General features: G+C 32.7%; 2 protein-coding genes across 3 annotated transcripts; one reads left to right on the top strand and one right to left on the bottom strand.

Annotated features, from left to right (window-relative positions):
• The first annotated feature begins 2,112 nt into the window (after window positions 1-2,112).
• On the top strand, window positions 2,113-4,227 carry LOC127103842 (metacaspase-1). Of its 2 annotated transcripts, XM_051041082.1 has the most exons (5): window positions 2,113-2,924; window positions 3,075-3,414; window positions 3,496-3,613; window positions 3,756-3,953; window positions 4,061-4,227. In XM_051041082.1, the coding sequence occupies exons 1-5, from the start codon at window positions 2,477-2,479 to the stop codon at window positions 4,118-4,120; spliced, it is 1,164 nt and encodes a 387-aa protein (XP_050897039.1). In that variant the 5' UTR covers window positions 2,113-2,476; the 3' UTR covers window positions 4,121-4,227. The 2 variants fall into 2 exon arrangements, with proteins under 2 accessions (XP_050897039.1, XP_050897040.1); XM_051041083.1 differs by lacking the exon at window positions 4,061-4,227 and having other exon boundaries at window positions 2,114-2,924; window positions 3,752-3,950.
• A 156-nt stretch (window positions 4,228-4,383) lies between these two features.
• LOC127103841 (outer envelope protein 64, mitochondrial) lies at window positions 4,384-11,011 on the bottom strand. Its single transcript, XM_051041081.1, has 13 exons — window positions 10,620-11,011; window positions 10,119-10,271; window positions 9,906-10,030; window positions 9,269-9,394; window positions 8,718-8,900; window positions 8,414-8,555; window positions 7,575-7,743; window positions 6,973-7,107; window positions 6,661-6,861; window positions 5,517-5,644; window positions 5,379-5,430; window positions 4,940-5,009; window positions 4,384-4,750 (listed from the first exon to the last, which is right to left on the bottom strand). Exons 1-13 carry the CDS (start codon window positions 10,865-10,867, stop codon window positions 4,668-4,670), a joined length of 1,815 nt encoding a protein of 604 aa, XP_050897038.1. The 5' UTR covers window positions 10,868-11,011; the 3' UTR covers window positions 4,384-4,667.
• Window positions 11,012-11,620: the final 609 nt, after the last annotated feature.

Here is an 11,620-nt window from a genome sequence, read left to right as displayed (position 1 = left end):
AAGCCTTCACTCAAACTAAAAGATTCAAGTAGCTTTACAATTCCATGTTCAATTGGAAAGTTGTGCGTGGAAAAGACACTTTGTGATTTGGGGCTAGTATTAATTTGATGACGTTTTCCATGATGAAGAAGTTAGATTGGAGATGCCAAGTCTACAAATATGACACTGGTTTTAGTTGACATGATATACTAGTTACACATCTTTATGGTGTAATGGAATGCGTGTCAATGAAAGTTAATGGAATGCTAGAAGAACAAAATGTTTGTAAAATGATCTTGTGATGGTATGAGATAGGATTCTTCTACCTTTCACACAAACACTCGACTATGAGCATGACACACTGCCAGCAAAGGTCACAAAAGTTGTTTCTATTTTGGTAACTTTCTGTTACTCTTTGAATCCAACATTCAATCCAAGTTGAAATGCAAGATACTTTAGGGTTTTTTTTTCTTTGTCGTAAAATCAAAGAAAACAATGCACATTTGGAGCAACTAAAGATATTAAATGTGAAGGGTGCCTGGTTCTTGCTTCTTTAAATTCGAAAGAACAAGGAACAAAAGCATATCTTTAATTGGACACAAATGAGATACATCATCCAAAACACATATTCTGATTTTCCACTCAATTTGTAAGTTTTTCTATCACGTGAATGAAATATATAATATAAATATATGTTTATCTATAAAAAAATATGTGTTATCTTATAAATCAGTTTTGTAAAATTAAATTAGATAACACAAATTTTAAAATCGTACTTATTAAATTATATTCAATGTCCACGGGATGATTCACATTCATTCAGATCAAGTTCCATATATCAAATCCTATATGTAAGTGGATATAATGTGACTTTAAAACGTGTTTGTATAAAAACACAATTTTGAAATAGTCTCAACATATTGGAAGAGAGAATGATATTTCTATTAAAATGCCCTTGTCTAATATTGAGAATGATGAAAGTGATATTAATTAGAGGATAAAATTAAAAAAAATGTATTGAAAATTGAAATAGATCATTCATTTTGATACACTCTTTTATTTCAAATGAGTTACTCATTATGGGACAGAGGAAGTATTCATCAACGTTATATATATGTTTTCTTATATATGACATGACAGCAATAAAGTTAACTCAATCAACATAGTTTTGTGCAGTGTTGACACTTTTATCGTATGTGTGTCTCATGTCTGACATGACATAGTATTGATATTTTTATTGCACGTGTGTATCGCATCAGACATAACATGACATAATATTGGTATTTTTATTGCACGTGTGTCTCGCGTCTCACATAACATTATATCATCATATGTATGTCTCATGTCAAATGAGTGTCTCATGTCTGACACAAGATAGTTCTTACACTCTTATCTTATGCATGTCTTATATATGTCAGTGACATATTGATAGGCTCTGATTCGATAAATTAATAAAAACTCTAAAATTCTAAACTATGAAGAGAAATAAAATAACTAATTAAAAGAAAAGATATTTTTCATTGTTGGGATGAATTACAAGAAAGAATAATGCACTTGTTATATATTATTCTAAATAAATACAAGTGTCCTAATCTTAAGGTCCTAAGAAGAATACTCTATAGAACATAATTTATAAAATAATTTATATCAATATAAAATACTAATAAAACTAATTTAACTAGTAATAAATTATTATATTAAACTTCCTAAAAATAGCTAAATAATTAATTTAATGGTTCTTTTTTTTTGTCTCTATCACATATGTTATTACATTTAGACTATATGTGTTAGTAGTGCCTGTGTGTGCTCATAGTTGCATTCAGATTATTGCTTGGTTATGGCGAACTAGATAGGTTTTTGGTGGGGAGGGAATGAATGGTGTTTTGACTTATCTTTTTGACAAAAACAATTAGAGAATATCCAGCTGGAAATACCTATAGGGATTTTACTGGCAAAGATGCATGAGGAAATTAAAAAGATTACAGAAGCAGATCATGCAATAACAGCATCTTGCACCATATCTTTCACAGTAAAATTATTGCACAGGTTGGATTCCATGTTTACTTATTAATGTTTTCTTTACCTTGTGCTCTAATGATTATACTTCCTTTGAACTTGCAGGATCCTCTTTTATCATCATCCGAGAAATTTGATGTTTCTACAGCAATATTCACAATGTGGTCATGAGGAGGATACACGTTATATATTTCCAATTTGCAAGTTCATGCATATCTTTGAATTTTACTTTTTTTTTTCTTTACAATAATTGTCTAAGGACAGAAAAACAAATAAGTCAAGATATTCACTCTCCACTAGCTAAAGTCATCAGAATCCTATTCTTCTTCATCTGACTCACCAACAAAAATAGAGTTAGCTGAAGTTTACGTGCACTTTTTGTAAACTGTTATCAATCCATTCATAACTTCTAAGCCTCATTTTTGCATTCGTTGTCTCTACCATTCTTCATATCTTCAAACAAGAAAAGAAAAACATTACAATGGCAAGTAAACAACAAAGATGCAACCATTGTGGAATACTACTATTTATTCCACTAGAAGTCCAAGCCTTTAAGTGTTCAATGTGCAATGGCATCACACATGTTCAATCCCCAGGTCCAGTGAATCAAGCCTACAACTCTCTTAATCATATTGCAGGTCTTTTTAGAGGCTTCGTGAATACTATAACAACTAGTTCAGCAATTAACAGCAACTCAGGTAATTATGGAACAAATCATTTCGGCTATTATCTTCAGCCTCGGCCACAAAGGCCTTCGTACCCTTTGAATCCTCCTTCTCCGTATGGTTCAAAAAGGGCAGTTTTGTGTGGAGTCTGCTACCATGGGAGGAGTTACAGGCTTAAGGGCTCCATCAATGATGTGAAATGTATGAAATACTTTCTGATTAAGGAGTTTCGGTTTCCAAGTGACTCCATTCTCATGCTCACAGGTCCTACCACCTTTTCTCATACTTTATAAGAACATTGTGTTCTCTGTCTGTGTTTCTTATGACCCAGGTTTCTGATCTATCAGTACTATCTATATATAGCAATGTAAGATCTCTTTACTCTAGATATGAACATTGAGAACTTACCTGCAGATGATAAGGAGGAGAGAAATCCACTGAAAATCCCAACAAAATATAACATTCAAATGGCTTTAAGGTGGCTGATTGAGGGTAGCAAATCAGGGGATTCACTGGTGTTCCATTACTCAGGACATGGCACACAGGAAGTGAACATGAATGAGATTGATCATAGCTATAGGTATAATAATGCAATTTCTCCGGTTGATCATGAGCTCAAGGGGAAGATACTGAATGATGAGATCAATGCAACAATTGTTAGGCCACTACCATTTGGTGCTAAACTTCATGCCATTATTGATGCATGTCACAGTGGGAATGTTCTTGATTTATCATTTGTGTGCAAGATGAACAGGTCAGTTTAGGAACAATGATTACTTAGTGAGAGTGTTACGTGTTGATACTCTTTTCACGTGGACTGAGTTTGTATTAACAGGGAAGGGTATTATACATGGGAGGATCATACAAGTTCAATAAATCATAAAGACACAAAAGGAGGGGTAGCAATTTGTATTTCAGCTTGTGAAGATGGCCAAGTCTCTGTAGATACCTCTGTTAGTAATCATTTTTCCCTTTCTATATCTTTTATCTTCTTGTTTTAGGATATGTTTGAATTGCTGATATAATAAATGAAGCAGCAATCCAAACACGGAGAAAGAGATTGATGAATTTATTTATGTTGTTTGGTATAGATAGGCCTTAAGTGGCAAAGAAGTTACAGGTGCCTTGACTTATAGTTTCATACAAACAGTGCAAAATGAACCTGGATTGACTTATGGTCAATTGCTTAGTACCATGCGTTCCACCATTCATGGAACTAAAACAGGCATAGTTACTCTAAATGGACCAATTGCTTCACTCTTAAATAGACTTCTTGGCCTACGCATCAAACAGGTATTATTCATACTCACACACTCATCATAAGTTTCATATGATAGAATACTATTTTACTATTAAATATGAAGTTGATACTACAAAATTGTTTGTAACTGAATTTGCAGGAGGCACAATTATCATCCTCCGAGTTGTTTGACATGTATAAGAAGCGGTTTGTACTATGATATGGTATATTTTTATCATAAAATAATGAAACATTGGAGATTCTTGAATGCCACTTTAGGTTGTAATATCTCTTGATAATGTTGTATGTTTCTCTATAATTTGTATTTGATTATCAACTCTATATTTCAAGCATGCTCTGTTGCTCTCAAATTAAAAAATGGTACAGATATTCTAATTCCAATTCTAGAAAAATGTTCTCTGTTGTAACAAATTCTTAGTATTACTATATGCAACATTTGAAGCAATATGATGAGATATGCACTTTAAAATGTACAGGGGCGATTAGGCCAATCTTATATACGCAGGTGCAAAATTATTAGCATAATCCAATAGGGTTGAATAATATTTATTTCTTACAGGATATATGCACAAAATGAGAACAGTGTATCACCTCATCAAGAGAGGTTTATCTTTCCTTTCCTTTCAAAATACTTTTACTTTGAAGGTAGTCGGTGTAAGAAAAGAACCATAGTCACATATTTCCCCCACATCAACAGCTATTGATTTTCTCTTGGAGGGAGGGAGGTCAGAAGAGAAAAAGCACCCTCAACTCATAAATTTTTTGACTCTGCGCTCAGCAAAGCTTGCGTCCTTGTTCTGTGGTTCAAGAACAAGTGCATGCTTGAAATCTGCAAACATAAGAAAAAGAGAGAGAGAAAGGAACTTCATTAAGGATAAATTATCCAATACTTAGACAGTTGCGTTTTGCCTCGACCAACCATTTTTCACTACTTTGCAGGAACTAAAAATATTTAAGCTTATACAAAAAAATAAAACTAGCAGAAACCAAATACATTTGCATAAAACTTAAGGCTCACCTTCAAGAGCCTCCTTATACCGTTTCAGTGATTCTCTAGCAGTTCCACGTCTCAGATATGCCTTCACATTCTGCATGGAAATTACACACTATTTTTAGTACCGCAGATTAGTATGGTAGATATTAAAAATAGATTCAGCTTGTATCATAATCTAAATAAGCCCTACAGATTAAAGGAACCTATGAATTAAACATCATCAAATCAATCAACATCAAGGTACACAAATAATAATCAGATCCTATCAGGTAAGGTGGTGCAGACAGCACTTTGATTTACTTGAGGGGGGAATGAGTATTGTAACTACTAACACCTCAAAACATGAGGAAGACTCCATTCGCAGAACCGGTTGTTATTTAGTGTAAAATATAAAAATTAGACATTAAATATTAGAATAGAAAATAAATGTTCCATAGCCACTGTCATATGCCAATCTTCTCACCTTCTTATCAAGCAATATTGCCTTACTGCAGTCTTCTTCTGCTAGCTGAAAGCTGCGTAAGTTAACAGGTGAGAAGAACAATCACAGGGAAATGGTTGAAGTGAGGGCACTTGTTGACAGATAGGAAAAACCTCATACCATCCTAGCTTTAACAAAGCAGCTGCTCGGTTGCAGTAGAAAGTTGCATTCGTCCCATTCAATTCGATAGCTTCAGTATAGTAAGAGACTGCCTTATCCCATTGCTTTTCTTTAAATGCTGCATTTCCCTGCAAAGCATTTTTTTAATAGCTTAAATCAAATTATTCAAACCCAGTTTATGACATAAAGCACGCTAGATCATGAAATAAATACTAAATGATGCCAAGACAGTTTTTGGGTTACTCATTGATAAAATATGAACAACAATTAATCTGTTTTCATGAATAATTACCATAGATTTCCATATATAATATATGACTAAATAATTGCAACATCGCTCATCCGCCATATTTTTAATTAGGTATAAGGAGAAAGAGACTGGCATTTTTAGTTAAGGGGATAAATCCAAGTGTACTTTGAATGGGCATGAACAAAGGTTAGATAAAATCGAAATCCGGATGACAATTCCACCGGATCTGGTCCCTATAGATTACTAACAAGGAATTAAAAAGGTTCATTATAAATAGTTGAAGAAAAAATAGATGGAAGATAATGGGCTTTCTTCAAGAAAGTAGTGTTAATTTTATTAGATAAATTACATTCGGATAAAACTTGTCTCGTCGTCTCAAAGGGAGTGTCCCAGTCTACAATGCCATGTGGCGAACAAAGGGAGTAGCAGCCACAATATTTGAAGCACAAGTATTGAAAGTACAACATTGGAATTCGTATTAGTATTTGCAAGATGAATACTTTGTACAAGTGAAGATGCTGAAATAAACTTATATGAATGTTAAATTGAATTTATAGTTTAAACTAAATTGAACCATAAGAAATTGAAGGAAACAAAGCAGCCATCGCCAATAATATAGTTAAGTCTTGAACTTTGCATAATCAATGTAGATGCAAGTGGTCCAACTCTAGTTTTGACTTTTATGTTATATTTTGTTTAATAGTATTTAATATATATTACATTAAAATTTAAAATATATTCTGTTTAATTATCAACGATTCGACCAGGGTTGAACCCCGAATGAATATTTAAAACGGTACCTACACAGATTCAATGACCGGTCCTGTTTCCAAACTGAACTGACAAACTTAGAAGAAATAATATCCTGCTGAAAAATGTTCAGAGAAAACTAACCTTCTCCTTTAAAAGTTCAGAAGGTTCCCTGTTTCCATTGATATTTGGTAATGGAATGGAATGGAAGCCAGAGCTAGCTTGCTCTTGAAGAGTTGCATACATATCCAAGATCGTGTCTAGAAGAAATTTGTCAGCTCCATGTGCTGAGATGAATGAAACCGAAATACAACAATCATCGTGATATCCTAACGGAATTGTAACCTGGAAATAATGTAAGAGCAATACATCAGTCCAAAAAAGTTTTTGAGCAATAAATAAAAATTGAGAAAAGAAAATAATATTACTCTAGGCCTAGAACTAAAAGGATATTACCTGACAACATCCAGACATACTAGCAATGCTGGATAATGCGAAAGTTTTATCATGGAACTCAGAACAAAAACTCTTCTTTGCATTGAGCTTTAGTGGATTGTCTGCTACAGAGGGAATAACTAGTATTCCACCATCCTGTTGGACAATCAAACCGAGGAGATAGTAGGGTAGCATGGATACATAGACTAAACTTGTTTAAATTATTTTGGCCATTTCTTTTTTAAAATCAAAGATCTAGGTTATCTTGCAAAATATACATGCATTGAAGACAATCCTATTGTGCACAAGTGAGATAAGTCTTGCATCATGCACAAATTAATTTGCACTATTGGATCAAATGAGATATGATGGGACTAATTATCCAATGGTAAAAAACACTTATGCATGGTTCAAGACTATTTACTTTTGCACATTAGGCAAAGCCATGTATTGAAACTCCCTATCAAGACAATCCAAAAGTTCACAAAAAAATAGTCATACTGGGTTACTGGCTTATCTATTTCCAATTTTTTTCGAATCTAATTTATAACAGCTTAAAAAGGATTCCTTACCATAAAATAATTTGTACAAGTAAGGATGGTACGAAACTAACAGACAAGTACCTTTAACAGGCTTTGAAGTGCACCACGCATCTCAGTCCTGACTTTATACAAGGCTTTTATATTATCATGTGTAGAACTAATGGCTTTAATAACATTATTAGGCACGCCACCACGTAACCTTCGCTTGACTGATTTAACCCATTCTTCATAATTGGCTTTAAATTCATACCTCAACAGATGAAACACATTCGTCACATACATAAACGGCTGTCGACATAAAACAATGATGCAACATATTCTATCAAACTAAATAACTACACAACACAAACAAGAAATTCCCACACACTGTATGGCATGTTGTAGAGTAGAGAGAATTACCTGTTAATAGCAAAGGACATTTCCTCTGGTTAAGAACTTCTCAAAAAAAATTAGAAAAATATTCCACGGGCATCTCCAGTAATACATGGGATTCAAACATGCTAATGATACTAGGACTAAATAAAGAAAAGAAAATTTAGGCCACTGGAAACAAAGAACTGATAGAAATGAATTTTTTTTCCAAAAAATTAGATGAAATCTTTTCCACTTAATTCCTTACTCGTGCACCTTCATCCTCACTGCCATGTAACTTTTCTATTATCAAAATGACAACTATTTCAACATACAGTGCAAAGTCATCTACTATAACAAAACAAAAATGATATTGTTAAAACTGAATATTATATTTCGGTATGAATAGTATAGGGGCACTAATCTCTTTATATAGAGTATTCTAACCTTATTGGGTTTGACTAAAGGTCCAAACATAAATTACTACTAACAGCATTAAGAATAACAATAGTAAAATATAAATTATTTACAACAGATATAACTTTATGTTATAACATTAAATAGAATACCTTTGTAATGAAAGCATAACCGAAGAGAGTGTTTTCAATATAGATGTTCCATTTTGTTGTTGTGCCGATTGCTCATGAAGCTTTAAACTGGGCACTTTTGAAACAATATACTCGCAAAGATTCATATGCTTTGGAGCTTGAACTGCAAAACCAAGATAACCGAAACATTAAATAATTACACGATATTCCTTTAGTTTGGTAATTTGTTTTAAAGACCCAATTTTGTCTTACACTTGCATTATGACAATCAATTTTACTAAATCTCAAGGACAACAAATTGGTCTTAATAGACCCAAAAACTTACATCCCGACATACTCTCGATAGCTTTACCAATGACGTGAATTGTCTTCTGGGTAGCATCTTTGGATAATTGAAAAAGATCATCAGCAAATACGATACACCTTGACCTTTTGGAATCTACTGAATTCGATTGAAGTAAAACATGTCCAACACGATGTAGGATAGTTGGATCACGGGCAAACCATCCTGCAATGCAATTATGCAATGAATTAATCAGCAAATTAAGAAAATATAGTGAAACATTTATTCAAAAAATGTTTAAAATATTTGAGTCCCATTCACCTCACTATGCGTAATTTCTTATTAACTTAATCAATTTTTCAACTGGAATTGCAGATCAAGACCTGGAGCATACAGAAGATATTCAACCAAAGAAAACACTACCAGACCATATATTGTGCTATAGAACTAGTCAACTTTTTAATACGTGTATCTAATTGTCCTATTCTTAAAGCAAGCCACGAGGAAAAGATGATGCAGAATATAAAGATTTGAAACATATAATTTACAACTAATCATAATCATAGCAAAAATAACACAATTATGCATCTTACCAATGGTATCTAAGCTTTGTGCATTTGGAAAAACTCCGATGGTAGATACAGCCCCGTGGGATGGTCTAAAACCAAAAATACCACAGAGTGATGCTGGAATTCTCACACATCCTGTAGTATCAGTACCTGCAAAGACGCAATAACCTTCCATGTTCATATAAATGTTAAGATATTAAAATCAAGCAAAAAGTTATCAAGGCCACGATACTGTGTAATTGCAAGTGCTCATTAAGTCTCTCCTAGTTTTAAAAAGAAACAGGATTATGCATGGCAAGCTTTGCAGCAATGATCACAATAACAGACTAAGACTTGGAATCATGAAACCTTTACAGCCACTATATTGTATAGATCACAACAAAAATTGAAAACAATTCTTTAAAACATGGTCAAGATGGCATTTCCCTGACTACCGCAAAGTCTAACATTAATAACTAAATTCAAAGCTTAAATGTATGAGCTCCATAAAGTTGAAATATTGTTAGCTATAACTATTATTACCATATTAGCATGCAGGGATGGATCCAGAAAGTTTATTAAGTGGGGGGAAAATTCATATATAAATTTGTAACACTAAAAGTATAAATTAGTAACTTTCAAGCAATTAGAGGTAGAGATTATAGATACGACACAAACCCACCAATGGCAAAGTCAACAAGTCCAGCAGCAACTGCTACTGCTGATCCACTAGAAGACCCACCGGGAACACACAACGGCATCTTAGGATTAGTTGGAGTTCCATAATACTTGTTCTCACCTGAAAACCTGAGATAATAACACCTTAAGTAAATCACATGCCAACAATCTTTCCGATAACTCAACAGACATAACAAATTTCAAAAGGAATCCTAACCCGAAAGAGAATTCATCCATAACAGTCTTGCCAACACAAGTAGCCCCATTGAAGAGCAGAGCAGTCACAACAACTGCAGTCTTCTCTGCTTCCTCGTGTGTTCTCTTCCACAAAGGATTTCCAAATCCCGTCACATAGCCCTTCACATCAAATCTGAAAAAACCCAACAATAAAAATATCACATACTGCAAATTTTCTCTTCCACCCCAAGAAACCTAAAACATTAAAAAAAATGATCCTTTTGACTCAACAGATACTAAAAATGAACCAATGCTTAAAAACCATTAACAACAACAACAATTATGCATAAAAACTAACACGCCCTATATGTAAAATCAAATTCCATTATAATAACAATGTACTAATACAAAAGGCGTCATGAAATATCAGCAAATATTCTATACGAATCACATAAAAAAAATTAATATTTTCTACTCAAATTGAACCAAAGCTGAAAAGTAAAAACTAATAATTCTTGCTTATTTTGTTGGAGGAACGAACATGTCGCTTATGGCAAAGGTGAGAGAAGAGAGCGTTTGTTTAGCTGAGGGAGGAGGAGGTTGAGGGAAAGGAAGTAGCTCAAAGCGATCAATAAAAGCACCAAAATCTTGTTTAGGAGTGTTTCGGCGGCGTCTTCTACGGCGTGTCTCCGACAGAACTACGATCCCGCCGGCAAGTCCTAGTCCTACTATCAACCAGAGCTTGGGATTGGAGGCGTGTTGTTTGATGAGATTCAATGATTGCGACATGGTGATCGATCAGAGAAAATGTGAGGAAATGGAGAAATTGGGTATGGAGGAAGAAAGAATGGGTTTTGGAAGGGTTTTACTTTTACGAGAACAGTTCAGAATCTTAGGTTCGTGACGGCTTCAATTGCTTCCGTCTTTAATTGGAATTTTTAAAATTAAGAAATTTTGTTATAATTTGTTTTTCTCTCACCACTCTTTTTATTACAAGAACATGTATTTTTTTTTAATCATTTTCTCTTCTTTTTTAAATTATGTAATATGGGTCCATTTATTTCGAATTTTTTATATGATTTTTGTAGTGTTAAATATTTTTATTAAAAAATAAATAAATAATTTAATTGACAATTTATTTAAATAAGTATTTTTAAAATGTTTTTTAAATATTTTATTCTTTTGCTATAATTTTTTTAATATTAAAATTTCAAAAAATTATTTAAATTTGAAGTTGAAATAGTTTTTCATAAAAATATTTTTTTAAAATAATTTAATTGATAATATTTTAATCTTTAATAATATATATTTATGTTATAAAATGTTAAAATTTAATATTTCAATTTATAAAAATTCTTTAAAATTTTTAATATTTTAAAAATTATTTTTAAAAATATAAAAAAATATATTATTTTTTTAAAATTAAAACAAACAGACCACCAAGTGAATTCTATTTTTCAAATGTGAGCTGTTCACAATCCTATTTTGGCAAACATGTAGTGAAGATTTAATTGTGATTTATATTGGTCTCTAGAAATAGAT

Source organism: Lathyrus oleraceus, chromosome 7 (genome assembly GCF_024323335.1).
Source record: "Lathyrus oleraceus cultivar Zhongwan6 chromosome 7, CAAS_Psat_ZW6_1.0, whole genome shotgun sequence".
NCBI classification, from domain to species: Eukaryota; Viridiplantae; Streptophyta; class Magnoliopsida; order Fabales; family Fabaceae; genus Lathyrus; species Lathyrus oleraceus.
The sequence above is the reverse complement of the archived record's forward strand: the minus strand, read 5'-3'. Positions and strand labels throughout refer to the sequence as shown.

What these genes read in the sequence shown, in the direction of transcription:
- LOC127103842 (XM_051041082.1), top strand. Translation starts at nt 2,477, where the DNA reads ATGGCAAGTAAACAACAAAGATGCAACCATTGTGGAATACTACTATTT. An exon ending in TTTGTGTGCAAGATGAACAG is followed by an intron (nt 3,415 to 3,495) that starts GTCAGTTTAGGA and finishes TTGTATTAACAG; the next exon opens with GGAAGGGTATTATACATGGG. An exon ending in AAGTCTCTGTAGATACCTCT is followed by an intron (nt 3,614 to 3,755) that starts GTTAGTAATCAT and finishes TGGTATAGATAG; the next exon opens with GCCTTAAGTGGCAAAGAAGT.
- LOC127103841 (XM_051041081.1), bottom strand. Translation starts at nt 10,867, where the DNA reads ATGTCGCAATCATTGAATCTCATCAAACAACACGCCTCCAATCCCAAG. An exon ending in ACAAAGCTTAGATACCATTG is followed by an intron (nt 8,901 to 9,268) that starts GTAAGATGCATA and finishes ATTGCATTGCAG; the next exon opens with GATGGTTTGCCCGTGATCCA. An exon ending in CTGAACTTTTAAAGGAGAAG is followed by an intron (nt 5,645 to 6,660) that starts GTTAGTTTTCTC and finishes AATGCTTTGCAG; the next exon opens with GGAAATGCAGCATTTAAAGA.